At 55.4% G+C, this 16409-nt stretch overlaps 3 protein-coding genes across 9 annotated transcripts; 1 reads left to right on the forward strand and 2 right to left on the reverse strand.

Annotated features, from left to right (window-relative positions):
* Nucleotides 1-52: 52 nt before the first annotated feature.
* On the reverse strand, nucleotides 53-7546 carry LOC144084961 (uncharacterized). 3 transcript variants are annotated; one of them, XM_077613846.1, is made up of 12 exons: nucleotides 6486-7546; nucleotides 4260-4365; nucleotides 3418-3554; nucleotides 2578-2801; nucleotides 2390-2503; nucleotides 2014-2145; nucleotides 1812-1919; nucleotides 1566-1664; nucleotides 1374-1472; nucleotides 1186-1284; nucleotides 1006-1104; nucleotides 53-926 (listed from the first exon to the last, which is right to left on the reverse strand). In XM_077613846.1, the coding sequence occupies exons 4-12, from the start codon at nucleotides 2602-2604 to the stop codon at nucleotides 819-821; spliced, it is 885 nt and encodes a 294-aa protein (XP_077469972.1). In that variant the 5' UTR covers nucleotides 2605-2801; nucleotides 3418-3554; nucleotides 4260-4365; nucleotides 6486-7546; the 3' UTR covers nucleotides 53-818. The 3 variants fall into 3 exon arrangements, with proteins under 3 accessions (XP_077469972.1, XP_077469973.1, XP_077469971.1); XM_077613847.1 differs by lacking the exon at nucleotides 3418-3554; XM_077613845.1 differs by having other exon boundaries at nucleotides 2578-3554.
* pcgf5b (polycomb group ring finger 5b) lies at nucleotides 6944-9960 on the forward strand. 4 transcript variants are annotated; one of them, XM_077613829.1, is made up of 10 exons: nucleotides 6944-7034; nucleotides 7141-7452; nucleotides 8289-8522; nucleotides 8622-8718; nucleotides 8792-8847; nucleotides 8921-8980; nucleotides 9047-9186; nucleotides 9301-9399; nucleotides 9503-9592; nucleotides 9730-9960. In XM_077613829.1, exons 1-10 carry the CDS (start codon nucleotides 6959-6961, stop codon nucleotides 9775-9777), a joined length of 1212 nt encoding a protein of 403 aa, XP_077469955.1. In that variant the 5' UTR covers nucleotides 6944-6958; the 3' UTR covers nucleotides 9778-9960. The 4 variants fall into 4 exon arrangements, with proteins under 4 accessions (XP_077469955.1, XP_077469956.1, XP_077469953.1 ...); XM_077613830.1 differs by having other exon boundaries at nucleotides 8289-8477; XM_077613827.1 differs by having other exon boundaries at nucleotides 8289-8718.
* Nucleotides 9961-12734: 2774 nt separating this feature from the next.
* On the reverse strand, nucleotides 12735-16088 carry cyp26c1 (cytochrome P450, family 26, subfamily C, polypeptide 1). Of its 2 annotated transcripts, XM_077613821.1 has the most exons (8): nucleotides 15975-15996; nucleotides 15786-15892; nucleotides 15019-15300; nucleotides 14722-14946; nucleotides 14355-14630; nucleotides 14085-14237; nucleotides 13469-13780; nucleotides 12735-13380 (listed from the first exon to the last, which is right to left on the reverse strand). In XM_077613821.1, exons 3-8 carry the CDS (start codon nucleotides 15208-15210, stop codon nucleotides 13033-13035), a joined length of 1506 nt encoding a protein of 501 aa, XP_077469947.1. In that variant the 5' UTR covers nucleotides 15211-15300; nucleotides 15786-15892; nucleotides 15975-15996; the 3' UTR covers nucleotides 12735-13032. The 2 variants fall into 2 exon arrangements, with proteins under 2 accessions (XP_077469947.1, XP_077469948.1); XM_077613822.1 differs by lacking the exon at nucleotides 15786-15892 and having other exon boundaries at nucleotides 15975-16088.
* Between the last annotated feature and the right edge of the window lie 321 nt (nucleotides 16089-16409).

Raw genomic sequence — 16409 nt, forward strand, 5'->3', positions numbered from 1 at the left:
TTCATTTTTTCCACTTTAAAAGTGGTGAAATTACAAAAAGAATTGAAAAGGCACTCGTTTATATGTATGTATTTTGACTTTTAAATTCATAGTATGGCTCACAAGGAATAAGATTGGAAAATAGGAATTGTTTGTGGCTCTCTTTGTCAAAAAGGTTCTCCACCCCTGCTCTACACCATGAAATGGCCACACTTGACTTTGTCATTATTGGAAGGTCTTGACTACACATGGTTGTTTCTATTTAAGGGAAAAATGATTCCCAACCAGGATTTAAACCCCAACAGGCTATTCAATTTAACCTGACAAGTTACAACTAGGAGGGTGTGGGAATCGATCCCACTACCTTTGGCGTGGTAAGCAGTCACTCTACTTATTGAGCTGTGTAACAAGTACTCATTGGCCATTACATTGACTTTATTATAACTCTTAGAATCACATGTCCATCCATCTGTCAACTTGCTATCGTCCTCCGTACGCTCTCTCAACGCATCTCACTTCCGCCAATCTCTTTGGAAAATAAATACATGGATAAAACACCGTCCGCTCCAAGCGCCCGTTGATTACACCTGCAGAATATAAGCATCGGTCGCTTGAAATCTCCCCCAAACTGTTAGTGCCAAAAGCGGCGGCGCTAGCGCCAGGTAAATTGCACCGCCGTCGCCATCCGTCGAGTTAGTGCGGGGCTCGTCGGCTCGTGGGCCAAGGGAAAGAAAAGAGGAATAGGTGAAGGAAAGGCCAAAATGTCGTCCGGCGACACGCGGCCAAACGCTTGCTCGGTGGCGGTGGCGATGGCGGGCGGCTTTGCACTCGGGAGCGCGTCACATGATCTTTTCGTGGGACTCGGCCCTGTCCTCGCTGACGTTGAAGAGGAGGCTCTTGGCGCCGTTCTGCCACGCGTACAGCGTCTCCATTGGCGTCTTGCCGTCCTGCGTCGGGGACGGAGCGCGTCGTGACGGGACAGAACGGGCCGGCGCCGCCGGACGCCCCGCCCCCTCTTGTACTCACGCAGTTCTTGACGTTGAGACCGGCGCCGTACATCATGAGCAGCTTGATCATCTTGAAGCGGTTGATCCTCACCGCGTCGTGCATGCAAGTGTCGCCGTCCTAAAAAAAAATCAAATGGCGGAATTGGAGCCACTTTTTCAACGGACTTCAATGCATCGTCGCCTGCCTCGCCGCGCTCACTCTGTCTTTGGCGTTGACGTCGGCGCCGCAGTGGATGAGGTACTCGGCGCACTCCACGTGTCCCGTCCTGACGGCCACGTGCAGGGGACAACTGTGCAGCTGCGACCAAAAAGTCCCCCCGGTTAAGAGGGGGAGGACAACGGGCGGTCCCTCCCCCCCTCCCGTCACCGTCCGCCGCGCGCCCCGACCTTGTCTCTGGCGGCGATCTTGGCGCCGCGCCGCAGGAGAAGCTGCAGGGCGGCCAGGCTCCCGCCCCGGCAGGCCCAGTGGACCGCCGTCGACTCCAGCTGTGGGACGGCGTGGCGGGCGAGCGAACGTGAGAAGAGAGAGAGAGACGGAACGGACGTGGGACATTTTTCTCGAGGCCGCGGTGGACTCACTCTGTCCTTCTTGTCGACGGCGGCGCCGGCGTCCAGCAGCGCGTTCATGACCTCCAAGTTCCCTTTGAAGGAGGCCTTGTGGAGGGCCGTCCTGTGGAACTGGACCGTGGAAAAACAAACAAACAAACAAAACAAGCACTCTTGTCATGTCTAAATCACAAGACAGTGAATTGAAATGAAATGGCTGGCGACCACGACCGGGTGGTCAAAATGGGAGCGTTTTGACGGGAAAAGCCGGCCACTCACGTGGTCCACCGCGTCGGGGTTCCCTCCCTCGTCCAGGTACTTTTGCACCACGGCCATCTTGTTGTCCACGGCGCCGGCCAGGAAAAGCGGCACCTCCACCGTGTCGGGCTGAGAGGGCGCCCAGACGGAGGGCGTCAATCGCGGCCCGTCGCCGGCGTCCATCGCGGCCCGTCGCCGGCGCCCCCCACGACGTTTGTCTCACCAGCGTCTCGGCGGGCGGCGCCGACTTCTTCTTACGGCCGGGCGCCTTCCTGGCCCGCCTCCTCTTCCTCAGCTGAAGGATGTTGAAGAGGTCATCCACCGTCTCCAGACGCAGGCGCCCGCATTTGTCCATCTGAAAGACGCCGCATTGGATGACCGCTCTGTGACTAGGGAAGCTTATAATTGCATGCGACGGTCATAGACGTCTAAATGGGTTGGACTTTTGAGTTGGCAATGTTAGCCTGACTGGTGCCTGGATAGTGTTAGCAGATGACGAGATGAAAAAGAAAGAAAAAAAAGCATCCTATTTCTAGTCCCTTTATTTTAAGAAGTGAAATGACTTCATTCATGTCATGGGGAAAAAAAGAGAAACTCACGTTGAGGGCCACCGCGCTGACCTCGTCGTGCTCGCCGCCGCTGTCGTCCTCGGACAGGTCGCCCCGTTCGGCCGGCGCCTGGTACTCGTTGACCTCTGACCTCTGGCCGCTCACCTGGAAACCGCAAGAGAAGCCAGCGTCAGTAAAGCCGGCATCCAAGCCACGCGCTCGGCCGGCGGGCCAGCGACCATTTCCTCCACGCTGCGAAGACCCATCTTCTCGTCGGCGGCTGCGGTCGTTGCGGTCGTTTCGGTTGTTGCGGTCGTTGCAGTCGTTGGAGCGTCTCTCCGAGCTGGCAGCCTCTTTATAGTGGCGAGCGAGAGGGCGAGGCCACGCCCGACGCACGCTGGGCGGGCCCAAATCCGGCCGGATCTGTAACCCAATCCTGCTGCTGTCCATCAGACGTCCCATCCTATGAGCACACGGGCGTGACGCTTCAAAAGCTCCGGCTGACCCCCCCCCAGCCCTCCCACGCCGGATCTCGGGGGTCACATTTCAGACAACAAAATAGACCCGAGGTCCACATGTAGTTAACTCTTTCAGCGCGACGGCCAAATATGTGGCGTCCAGTCGCGCTTCTTCTTCCTGGTCTGTTGGGCGCATTTTCAAGTGACTTCTTGTTGATTTTTGGGTCACTTGTCGTTGATTTTTGGGGCATTCCCTCATCACTTGCCGTTCATTTGCTTCCCGCCGCAGCTGCGACCTTGAGATGGAAATAGAAGGCGAAAGTCCGGCGTGCTTTTGCGCGCGTCCGCGTGCAAAGTTCACGGAATGCGCCGCCGTTCGTCGAAGCCGGCGACTTTCACAAGATGTCCCCTTGGTATGCCTCGCGGCGTACGTGTGTCGCAGCGGCATCCGAGTTTGCCCACGTGTTGCGCGTACGCGGCCCATGTCAAAGGCTCCGCTTGCAAGAGGTCATGGGCTTAGCGCCCCGTGACACGCTTCGTACATGTCGTTCGTGTGTCTCAACTTTCGGCAGCCTGTCAAAGTGTCATGACACATTGCGTGACTCACACGCACCGACTCACACATATGTATGTGCCCCGTCTCGTGTATCAGACACGTCATCCGTCGGCCTGACGCGTCGCCACCGGTTGGTTCGCCAGTGGCGTCGCCCGTGATGAATCGCCCGGGTCATGCATTCCTTCGTCAGCTTTCGGTGGTCCTTGGTGGTGGGCAAAGCGTTTGTTTTGGGTCAATGTTGCATTATTTGAAGTAGAGCTGGGCGATAAAATCATTTTTTAAGATCATTTTTGTCAACGATATTAAAAACTTTGGATCATTTTAACTGCAATGACACCACCCGACCGCCAGAGAGAACGATGGCGCTGTTGCAAGATGGATGCTAGTTTCAGACCAACGCTCAGGAGAAGAAGAGGATGATGAGGAACGGTGTTTTTAGCAGGTTAGCAATAGAGGCTAACACAAAGCATGACAATAACACGGCCTCTGTAATATTTTTCTTCCTTGATAGCAAGGTGTTTCCCCATTTTATGTTAATGTTCTGAAAGCGTTGGAAAAAGCTCAAACTTGTTATCTTAGGTCAAATTCATCCAACTTTTTTATTTTATTTTGGCGTGGTCTTATTTTTATTGCACAACATAACGACAAAAATACTTGTTATCATATTTCCTATTCTCTTTTCTTATAGTGTAAGGTAACAGTTACTTTTATATTCGAAGAATTTATTTATTAACTCAAAGAAGTTTGAAACAAAAAAGATGTGATGTTATCGTGATAATAATCGATATCGACTGATGATTTTTTTTTTTTGAAATTGTGCTAATCATTTTTGTCATATCGCCCAGCTCTATTTGGAGCGACTTTCTGTTGACGTCTCGTCTCACTTCCCGCAGGCTTTCCGGCTCACCTCCTGTTCATTCTTGACTCTTGATTTGGGGGCCTTTTCCTCTCACTTTGTGTTGATTTCCGCTCACGTTCTGATTGTTTGGGGTTGCCGTGTCACTTCACAAACCCTGAAAGAGTAACATTTCATTTGCTTTTGTCGTACGGAAAAGGGAAAAGGCTAAGGAATCATTTTGGGACCGTGGTTGAAATTTTTAGAGAGTCCCCCGAACGCCGCCGCCGAGGCGTTCCGACGAGAACGGGGCAATGGCGGGCAAAAGCGGCCCGCGCTCGAGCCCGCGCTCGAGCCCGCGCTCGAGCCCGCGCTCGAGCCCGCGCCGTCTCCCAAGTAAGGCGACACCGGACGGCGGATAACGTGTCTCGTGAGAGCAGAGCGCTCGCCGTCCAGGACCACTCCATTTTTATATCCTTGCAAATTTGGCCGAGGCGGCCAAATTCCGACCCCGGGGGGGCTAATATTAGCCGCGCTATAATCCCACCGCAGATCGGGGCCGGCGTCGTCTATCATCGGCGTCCGCGTATCGCGGTCGCCGGGACGTGCCGCGACCTCATTCTACCGCGTTGACTGGGATTCAATTGGAGCGCTCGGACGCAGGTTGCCAAGCGGACCTCGGTGGCGGCCATTCCCTGGCGTCCTTTGAGACTTTTAACTCGCCGCTTACTTGCGAGCCGTTTGCTAGACTAAAAGTACACAAATGGAATCAATCCAGAAACGCGGCAGACAAAGAAAAACACAAACTAGAAGGGCAATCGATATTTTCATGGTGTAGTCAGCAATTTTCATGCAACTGAACCTAACCCTAACCCAGGGGTAGGGAACCTATGGCTCGGGAGCCACATATGGCTCTTTGGATGGGTGCATATGGCTCTCCACTAACCTGTGAGGTAAACTATGGAAACTGCTGGTGAGAAAGCGCAGGAATAAGAGCGTTACGTTAGTATTATGGCATTGACACTACCCCAGCGCCTTAAAATATGTTTTTTTTTCATTATACGCTTTTGCATGGATTTTCTCATTGATACTCATTGATTAGCAACAACGTAACAACGTTGTCAAAAGAATTCAGAGACTTTTTCTACTTTAAAAGTGGTGAAATGACTAAAAAAGGCACACATTTTCATGTATGTTGACTTTTAAATTCGGAGCATGGCTCTCAAGGATTAACATTTAAAACATATGAATTGTTTATGGCTCTTTCCATCAAAAAGGTTACCGACCCCTGCCCTAACCCCTTCACTGAGGCCGGACTCCCCGCTGAGTGTTTTTAGTCGTGGGGAGATTGGATCTGTCAACGCTACTGGCACGTGCGCCTCTTCTTTCAGAAGTCAATTTGGGCCAAAGGTTCCAAGGCCGCCAATGGCCTGACCCACTTTGAGCGCACCGACAATGAAGATGATTGGAAAAGGGGCTTGCCCCCCCAGGCCGGGCAGGCCCAAAAAATAAAAACACATTCAAAAGCCTCCTGCCAAAACGAAAGCTGAGGTCAATCATGGGCAAAACGTCTGTCTTAAATCTCTTTTTTGTTTCTTAGTTTCTCCCCCTGGTTATGCTGCCAGCCGCCACGATGGCGAGTCACAACTTCACCAGGTACACAAACTGGAAATTTGCATTCTCTGGAATTTTCCCGGGACCGCTTCCCCGCCCGCCCGCAAGGCCACGGCATCGTCCGAGAGGCCCGATGACCTGGGCCTTATAAATAGCCGCGGATCCAAATGCGGCGAGGAATAAGACGAAAAAAGGGATGACGGCAGGGCACGGGGCTCCGACGACATTCCCGCGACGTGACGAGCGCCTCGACAGCTGCCGACGAACATCGGCGCGACTGGCGCTAACGCAGCGGAATGCCACGCCAGCGACGCCCACGCCAAGCATCCTGCGCCGTCATTGGGCTCGGGCTATTGTCAAGTTGACGACTAAAAGGTCAAATGCACCTCGCATCTCTTCCCATATGACAAGTGGAGCCGTTGAGATACACGCTTTCATTTTTTTGACCTCAGCGCGGGGGGTCACGGGAGTTTTTGTGCGGCCCGAGGGTCGGCGATGGGATTGCCGCCTACGGGCGCCGAGTGCCCTCGGGCTAGGCCAGGGGTGGGCAAACCTTTTGGCCGGGGGGGCCCACATTGACTTTTACAATTTGAAAGACGTGCTGGGTCAGCATAAGATACTTCGTATGTACTTAACAGTAGATATGAAACATAAACATAATTAAGTATTAAAACATTAACATACCTGTTAATGAGAAGTGTTGTTGATCACCCATTTTAGCCAGTGCATCCAATTCTGGTGGTACTAGTCCTGTGGTGGCAATTCTCACAACAAATCTGAGGTGTTCATCACTCATCTACGGGGTGCTTTGATGGTGTTCATCACACTAAAAGTCTGTTCACACAATTATGTAGGGACAATTAGGGTTTGGACCCCTAGCGGCTAGAGCCGAGCGGGTAGGGCCTAGAGGCTAAAGCCCTATCGGCTAAGGCCTAGCGGCTAGCGGCTAGGCGCCCAACCCTAATTGGCACCTGTTGCGCCAGGCCGTGCTTTATTCAAAACTTGCTTGTTCCGCTTTCAATACGAAATATACTCCGGAGCCACTCGGGGGCTACAGTAAAGTTTTAAAAGGAACTTTGACCGATATTACTATTCCGATATTACTACTCTGTTCCAGGTGCGCCTAATGAACAACAGTCTGAAGCCGTGCTTGTTTAATGGCTTGGTTTTCGGGGAATTGGCACGCCTCCCTTCTCGTCACGTGTCCCGCGACGGAAGCTCCAAAACAGAGCGGTGAGATGACAGCTATTTTCATTTCGTTGCCGTCATTGTTTGGAGCGCGTGCGCCTGACGAAACAACTTCCGTGTCCCGGTGCCTGGCTTTTCCCGCCCACCGCAGCTGTCAGCCCGCCTTCCCCCTGGACCGAGCGCAGCCGAACGGAGCCGAACGGAGCCGAGCGAAGCCGAGCGAAGCCGAACGAAGCCGAACGAAGCCGAACGAAGCCGAACGAAGCCGAACGGAGCCGAACGAAGCCGAACGAAGCCGAACGAAGCCGAGCCTCCAAGTTCCGTGTTGTGTGTCCCAGGGAGGAAGGCAGGCAGGCAGGCAGTGCGCGAGGACCGAGAGACGCGAGCGAGCAACGAACGAACGAACGATCGAACGAAGCAACAATATCCGGCTGGAGGAAGCCGGAAAGGACGAGGACGCGAGGTCGGTGCTTGGCTGATTTTTCGTGTCGTCATTTATTTGTGGTAGTTGGGGAGCGCTTCCGTTCCGTTCCCTTCCGTTCCGGAACGAACTTGAGGCGCCCCCGCCCCCGCCCCTCTTTCCCATTCCCCCCGCTCGGCCGAAGGCCGGTGACGTATGACGTCACGCTCGCTCGCTCCCCAACTTTTCCCGTCATCGCCGACGGAAGCAACGCACGTCGTTGTGACGCACTTGTGCGCGATGACGCGAGCAAATTGACTGAGTGAGCGAGTGAATGGACTCACTCACTCACTCACTGACTGACGCGCACATAATGACGGGAACGGAACGTGCGCGCGGCTGGCGTCACGCCGCAGGTGGACAACTTCCGGGTGTAGACTTTGGGGGCGGGGCCAGCGACGCCGGTTCGCCAATGGGCCGTACGTTTCTTTTTCGAACGAGTAGATCGTGAAGTAGCGTCTCAAGATTTAACGAAGGTCGTCTCGAGCTCGCCGGCTCGGACGTCTATCGCCGCCCGTGGCGCCGAAACACGATGGTTCAACGCTAGCCCTCGAAGGCCTTCCCAAAGTAGGGATGTCCAACCTACGGCCAGGGGGCCAACGGCAGTCCACGGGACGCTATTTTGTGGCCTGCTCTTGAAGATGAAGTGAAAGCTTTGGTGTTTTCATTCACCGCTACGGGAGAGGCTAGCATAGGCTAGCTACTAGAAATGTCAAAGGGTAAAACATGCGCCAATCTTTTTTATCATCACACATGACTTTTTTTTTCATTGGAGTGAAATTTAAGATCGCTTCGATTTTCGTTGACGGGATCTGGCCCCCTAACCTTTTTTTTCCCAGGGGGTGTCAGCCAGTGGCTTCCAGGCCGGCGGCCGCCATGGAGCGGGGCTTGGGTCGCCCGCCCCTGGGCTGAGGCCACTTCCGAGATGTCCGGCGGCGGAGGCGGAGGCGGAGGCGGCGGGGGAGACGGCGGCAGGGCGCGGCGGGTCCGAGACTTTAACCGTTTCATCACCTGCTACCTTTGCGGAGGTTACCTGATCAAGCCCACCGCCGTCACCGAGTGCCTGCACACCTGTAGGTGGGCGCGCTCTCGGCTCGCCGCCACCGCGAGCCGGGCGGGCGTGCGTACCCGTTTTTTCTCTCTCTCTCTCTGTTTCTCTCCGTCTCGCTCAGTCTGCAAGAGTTGCATCGTGCAGCACTTTGAGGAGAGCAACGACTGTCCCAAATGCGGCATTCAGGTCCACGAGACCAACCCGCTGGAGATGCTCAGGTCCGAAAGGCTCCTCCCCCGGCGGGGCGCCACCACGGTCGTCTCACTCGGCGTCTCGCCCCCTGGTTTTCAGGTTGGACAACACTCTGGAGGAGATCATCTTCAAGTTGGTTCCGGGCCTCCGAGAGCGTAAGTGGCGCCCGCCTCGGACCCGCCCGCCGACCGACCGGCGCGCCTCACGCGGTTTATGTGCTCGCTCCAGAGGAGGAGGGACGAGAGCTGGACTTCTTTAGGGAAAATCGGCGCCATCGGGACCCCACCGGTGAGTTCCCGCGCGGCGGCGGCGGCGGCGAACACCGTCGACCCGCGGTGACCTCGGTCTCCGCAGCCGGCGACGCGGCCAGGGCGGGGCTTCCCGTCGGGGAAGGCGGCGCCTGCGCCGACCGGGACTACCACAGGAGCGACCCTCAGATCGCCATCTGCCTCGACTGCCTGCGCAACGCCGGCGGCGGCGAGGCCGACGTCACGGTACGCCGCGAGTCCCTAAAGAATGGGCGTCTCGCGAGGCCGGCCGGCCGAACGGAACGGACCGGACCGGAGGAATGACGCGTGTTGAGCGCGTGTCTTTTGTTTGGCGCTCAGGACCTGATGAAGAAATTCATCCGCTGTTCCAGCCGTGTGACGGTGGGAACCATCAAGAAGTTTCTCAGCCTCAAACTCAAGCTGCCCAGCTCCTACGAGGTCATTAGCTTTAGCGCCGGCACGCTAACGTGTCGTCACGTTGGAATGTGACTCAATGTGTGTATGTGTGTGTATGTGCGTGTGTTGCGTGCCTGCGGAGCAGCTGGACGTGTTGTGTAACGGTGAGATCATGGGTCGAGATCACACGCTGGAATTCATCTACATGACAAGATGGCGACTGCGCGCTCACAACGTAAGAGCCACCGAGCGAGCGTCAGACCAGCTCACCACAAAAGGCTCCCTTCCCTTCCCTTCCGTTCCTAACGGGAAGTGGATGGCGCTGGCGGCTCTTTTTTCTCACGCGCGGTTTTGTCGTTTTGTGCCCGGCAGACGTATCCCATGGTCCTGGAGTACCGGCCGCGCATCGACTTTGGATGAAGCGCCCGCCGGCGCGTGCGTTTGGACGTCTGGGCTGGGCGTCCCCGAGATATTTTTCTAGCGCGTGTACACGTGGTCGAGAGTTTTTATGCCGCCGGATAGAAACGAGAAATTAATTTAAATGAAGACTTGTCTGTACGTGCCGCAAAGTTGGCACACTTGTGAATAAATGTTTTTACCGACTGCTGGCGTGACACGATATCTGGATCTATGTTTGGCCTTCCGGCGACGGTGGTTGCAGGTCAAAGGTCGCGGAAAGAGAATCCGCGCACTCCAACTTGTCGCCGCCTGCTTTCGAGGGACGCTCAAAGAAGAAGAGCAAAATGACAACATTGGCACCGCGTGATATTCTTGTCCTATTTAGCAGCAAAAAATATGGCGAGATTAAAGCTGCGACATTAGCAGAAAAAGAGCACCACGTTATGATATTTAAGGGGCAATAATGCTGAGAATATTCTTGTCATTTATGAAGCAATTCAAGTCGTGACATGAGCAAAATGTCATGAGTAGGAATATTACGGGGAAAAAGTCAGAACAAATAACCTCGCTACACCAAACTGACAAAAAACTGGATGAAATTCGCTTTTCATTAGATTCGCGTGACCAGGCGCATATCAAATGATTTCATGGCGCCCCCTGGCGTGAGTGCAGGGCATCACATGTAAATGCGACATGTCCACGTATAATAAGGCTTTGCTTTCTTTAAAAAAGAAAAAAAGACAATGTATATACTAAAGCTTTTATTCTAATAGAAAAAGATCATGGATATAAGTATTTTTTTCTGATAAAAAATGACCATGTATAGTAAGGCTTTTTTTCCTTAAAAAGGAATTTTTAAATTAAAAAAATGACGATGTATTGTAAGGCTTTTTAATTAGAAAAATTGCGTTTTTTTCTCATGAAAAAATGACCACGTATTGTAAGACTTATTTAAAAAAAAGATGATATATTGTGGGTTTTTTTCCTTAAAAATGACTGTATACTATACAGTCATTTTTAAGGGGAAAAAAAAGCTTTACAATACATTGTATAATAAGGCTTTTTAAATTAAAAAATGTCAATGTATATTAGTGCTTTTTACTTTTAAAAATGACCATTTATAGTAAGGTTTTTTTAAAATAAAAAAATGATGTATAGTAAGGGTTTTTTTTATTAAAAGAAAATGACGATGTATAGTAAAGCTTTTTTTCATTAAAAATGACCATGTATATTATGTTTTTTCCTTAATGCGCTAGTTTAGACATTTTTTTGAATGAATGGGAAGATTATAATAAATGTACATTTGCAGCCACACTCCCCGTCCAAATAGATTGGACATCGACTCGTGTTGAGGTCAAATGTTGTCTTGCCCTCAACGGCAGCCATGGACAGTGTCTCTGGATGGATAAACCTGTTATGATCGGGGGGTGGAAGACCCCAAAGCAGGCGAGGGCTGCGAGTCTGGTTCTCCAATCTTTATTAGAGTGATCCAAGTGAAAGGCCAGGCACCAGAGGGATGGCGTCGGCGTGTCGTTAGTCGTATCCGTGGTCGTGGTCGTGGTCGTGGTCGTGGTCGTGGAGGCCGAGCGTAGTCGGAATCCTGGGAGCAAAACAACAAGAGGTCGTATATCAATGAAAGAAGGCGAGAAAATACAAGCGGGTACCTCACTGTGAGCAGATCAGACGATCCCGCAGCGTGGTCCTGTTCTTGGTGGCCTTAAATACTCCTCACAAGCTAATGACTCACACCTGGCAGCCCTCAAGTCATTAGAGGCAGGACCTGTGGTTGGGTGGCGGGCGCAAGCAGCCACCAATCTCGTCTGGGGCCTGACAAAACCTCTTAGTATTCACAGGACAAAGGTGATTGGGCGCCACGCCATTGGGAACGCCAACAGACCAGTCCTCCATTCTGTGGGGCTGCGTATCCGCTGGCCACCTGGAGTAGGGACACCGGTCTTTGGAAAGCAGATCTGCAAAATGACCGGCGATACTCGCAAGCGAGTCGCCCGCCGCCGGCGGACCGCCATTGGACTATTGGCCATCGGCCAGCACGCCCCGCCACGCCCCGCCCCAAAAGGAAGCCCGTGGGATGCACCCGCTCTCCGCTCGGGCGGGATCGTCGAAATCACGAGTTGGCCGATGGCGCGAACTCTTGAACCGCTCTGCGGAATGTCGGGCTCGGCGGGGAAAATGCGCCCCGACAAGTCGCGGGCGGGCCCGGAGCTCCCGCTCGCCTTATTTCGCGCCTGCAGACGGCAGCGTACGGCCGACCCGTCGACGTCTCGCCGGCTGCTTTTTTTTTTTTTTTGCAAAGTCATGGCCCGCGGCCTCCGGTCCAAAGGGTTTGGACGACGAGCTCCGTTTCTGGTGAGCCGCAAACAAAAAGGGAGAAATATTACGGACGGAGACGCTTAGGGCCACCTTCGCCACGCCTTTGAGCGCGGTGGATGGCGGCGGCCGGTTCGCCAGCGGCCGTGCGTGCCAGGGAGGAGACGCCGACCTGGAGTCACCCCGTCGAGGTGGGACTGGCATACTTTTGGATGCCCGCGGGCCTCCCGTGCGTCACGTGGCGCTGCCGTCTTGACGTTTTTCCTCGTTTGGCCCCTGGGGCGGGCGTGTGCGTGTGTGCGTGTGCGTGTGCGTGTGTGCGTGTGTTTGTGGCTCCGTGCGTGCGCCTCTTTTGCCTCTCTGATTCTGCATCCGTTTTTTTGCTTGCTTTTTGTGGCTCTCTTAGCGCTGGTTTAGCTTCCAAGGCATTTTGCGTCCTTTGGTGGGCCCCCTTTTCCAGCGGGCACCAACGTCCTCACTGCATCTCTGCCGGATCGAGCCCCCGGGGAAGACGCAAGCGAGGTCACGTCGGGGGTCAAGTACGCCCCGGAGGTCGGAGGTCACGCGTGCACGGCAAAGGCCCGATCGGCCGTGGTCCGCGCGCGACACCCGTCCGCCGAGAGCCGGGCGATACAGACACGTACGCACGGTCATTTCACACACTATTTATTGAGCATGATTAGTAGTTGTTGATGATGGGATGATTTGAATAAATACTACGCATGAATTTGAACGAAACTCTGCGGCGAACGGCGATCCATTTCGACAAAAGGTGCCACTTTTTCAGATCGAGTCACACGCGTCGGTACGAAAAGTGGCGCCGACGTCGGCCGGCGGACGTCCGTCTCGTTGGCCAATGCGGCGAGACCGCTTCCGAATGGGTTTGTTGCCGACCGGAGGCGGGTGGAAGGGAAGTTGGCCAGAGGAGGCGGGCCAGAGGAATCCGTCTCAAGCCGGCGGCCGCTTGGGCGCAAAGCGCACGCGCAGTCCGTCGACGGGGTGCACGATGGGCACGGTGCGCATGTGGGGGAAGTCGCGGGTGGCCAGGCTCCACGTGCAGGTGGCCAGCAGTTCCACGGCCAGGGTCTTGAGGACCAACCGGGCCAGTTCTTTGCCCACGCAGCCCCGCACGCCGGCGCCAAAGGGCACGTAGCTGAAGCGGGACGAGCGGTCCTCCCGCCGCTCCGGCCCGAAGCGGTCCGGGTCGAAGGCTCGGGGCCCCCGGAAGACGCCCGCCGTCTCGTGTGTGTCCCTGATGCTGTACATCACGCTCCAGCCTTTGGGCACCTGGTAACCCTGGAGGGCGGTGCAAAGGCAAAAATTCCAGCCGGACGGACGGAGGGCGTGGAACGGCGGCGTCGGAGCGACTAGAGCGACTACTCACGTCCAAGTCGAAGGTCCTCAGGGCGGTCCGGTAGCCTCCGGACACGGGCGGCAGGAAGCGCAGGACCTCTTTGACCACGCAGTCCAGGTAGCGAAGGCGGCCCAGCTGGTCCAGGCCCAGGCGCTCCCGGGGACCCTCGCCCGTGGGGGTGGGGCCCTCGTCCGTCAGGCCCTCGTCCGTCAGGCCTTCCGAGTCCAGCTCGGCCCGCAGACGCGCCGCCACGTCCGGGTGGCGGAGCAGCTGCAGCACCAGGGACGTGGACGCGCTGGCCGTGGTGGAGTGCGCCGCGAAGATCAACTCCACCGCCGTTTCCTGAAAGGAGTGATGACGCCAGGTCAAGGGTCGCAGAAGTGAGAAAGACCGAGGACGTCCAACGTTTGCGGACTGGGCGACCCGTCGAGGGTCCAAGGTCAAGCTGAACTATTTGGGCGCCAGCCTCTTCCACGAATAGGCATTCTGTTCCAACGGCACGGCAACGTTAACGCGTTCGGGGCCGAAATGAAAAGGTGAAATCTCGTTCTACTGACGTATAATGACGATAAAAGCATTCCATTCCATTTGAAAGATGGCGGGGGTGGGAAATGGATTGAAATGGACCGGCGGTCCGTCACCGTACTTTGAGCTCCTGGATGCTGAGCTTCTGGCCGTGCTCCTTGGCGCTGGACAACATGTAGTCGAAGGCGTCCAGATCTTCCTGCTGGGGCTGCGCCATCTTCTCGGCGATGATCTTCTCCATGTTGGCGTGGAGGATCTCCCGGGCTTTGATTCCCTGCGAGGGATAGGGAGGGAGTGTGGGAGGGAGGGAGGGAAGGCGGTTCGTGACGGAACGAACGGCAATCGTTGACCTGAGGTCTTTAGTCACGCGAACGCGAGCGAGGTGGGCCACCTTGCGCAGGCCGCTGAGCGGCATGTCGACGGGAAGCGAGAAGAGATTGTCCATGAGCTGCTCAAAGACGGCGCCCAGGTACCGCAAGCGTTCCTCGTCCAGCCGCAGACCCAGCAGGACCCGCACGGCCACGCGGAAGGTCAGCGACTTGGCGGCGGCGTACACGTCCACGGCGTCGGCCCGGGCCCGCCAGCGCCCCACTTGGCGCCGGACCACCTCGCGCAGGCGCGGAAGGTACGACTCCAGGGCGTCTCTGCCGAAGACTTTGGCCAGGACCTGGTGGTGGGGTGGGAGCGAGGGTATGCTGGGTGCTGGGCAGAGGATGACGCCCCCCACCGCCCCCCACCGCCCCCCACCGGCAACCTACCTGACGCCTCCTCTTGTGGGCGTCGCCGACCGAGTTGACCAAGCTGTTGGGTCCCAGGATGATGCGCGTGCTCTGCGGCCACTGCGTGCGCACCAGGCTGTGCTCGCCCAGCAGGATCTTGCGCACGTTTTCCGCGCCCGTCACCCGCACCACGGGTTTGCCCAGGAGGTGCGTCTTGAACACGTTGCCGTGGCGACGCCGGCGCTCGGCGTGGAAGTCGGAGCCCTTGAAAGAGTAAGTAAGTGCTGGCCCGAAAGGGAGGCGGGCTGGAAGATTGGCGGACCGGTCAGCGCTCACCTGAAAGAGCCAGTGCAGCGTCTCCCCCACCAACGGCCATCCCATGGAGCCCCGGGGCAGAGGCAGCGGGTTGCGGGGGTCTCGGCTCAGCCTCCAGCGGAGCGCCCACAGCAGGCGGGCCAGCGCCAGGGCCAGGAGCGCGCCCAGCAGCCACGCGCACGTGGCTTTGGCCAGATGCACCGGCGAGAACATGTCGGCCCCCACGGAGGCACCACAGCACAGCACAGCACGCCAGAGCACGCCAGAGCGCCACGCCGCTCCACTCCAGCCGATGCTCGCCGCCTGCGCAAAATGGACAGAGCGCAGGCAGGCAAAAGACCGTCAACGGCCCACCCAAAAATAGGAATCCCAAAAGGCCAGACGCATCTTCTTCTTTTTGCTCCTTTTGGAAGTCAGCCTTTTTCAAATGAACATTCCTTTGAATTACAATCCTATATAAGCATCTTTCTCGCGGCTTCTTCACGTTTATGGACTATCGTGTACGCTTGCGCTCATTGCCTTCAAAAGGGTTCTTTTTTCAACCTGGCGCCCTTTAATTGTCCCTTGGATGCAGCTGAAAAAAAATCCAACATCCTTTTTCAATCCCATTGCACGCATGTATCAAATATACGGCGAATGGGTGAAAAAAAAATCACTTTGCCATCATCGAAACAAAAACAACAACAGCAAATATTGCAATGTGAGAAAACTTCAAGTGAAATTGGGATTAGGCCCAGGCCGCAGAATTTCCACTTAACCAGTAAATCGTCTAATTTTTTTTAACTTACTTGTGGCGACGAGCATGCACGTGTCGACGTCAAAACGTCGGAAGCGGTGCGAGCAAAACGTCAACTATTCCGAACACTCGAACGGCGTGCGCCGTCTTGTCCTTCACCTGACGAACACGCAGTGTGGGAGGGGGTGGGGGGGGGATTCTGGGGGTCGTCACGCGAAAGCGCCCGAGTGCGAAGACTCACCTCCCGAGATGAAGTCTCAAGTTTGAAGCGACGTGACGGACGGACGGACGCGCGCCTTTTTATAGCCGGCCCACCTTCGTCGGTGACGTCACGCGGACAGAGCGAGAGAGAGGGAGAGAGGGAGAGAGGGAGAGAGAGGGGAGAGAAAGAGGGAGGAGAGAGAGAGAGAGAGAAACGCTGAGTTGACGCGAAAGAGAGTCGTGACGTCATCCAGCCACTGGGACGCAACTTTGAAGCGGCTTCGGCTTCGGCTTCGGCTTGGGCTTCGGCCGAGGATCACCTCGCAGCTCTAAAACGGGTAACGCGGACCTTCCAGGGTCAGTCAGGGTTAGCCGCATCGACAAGTGACAAAGACTGGTCATTTTGTTTGTCCGAAGGGCATGGTTGGAAGTCTATTCTCGTCAATGGCACAAAATAAACTTGGTCACTTGACTG

This window comes from Stigmatopora argus, chromosome 11 (assembly GCF_051989625.1).
Source record: "Stigmatopora argus isolate UIUO_Sarg chromosome 11, RoL_Sarg_1.0, whole genome shotgun sequence".
In the NCBI taxonomy this organism is placed as follows: domain Eukaryota; kingdom Metazoa; phylum Chordata; class Actinopteri; order Syngnathiformes; family Syngnathidae; genus Stigmatopora; species Stigmatopora argus.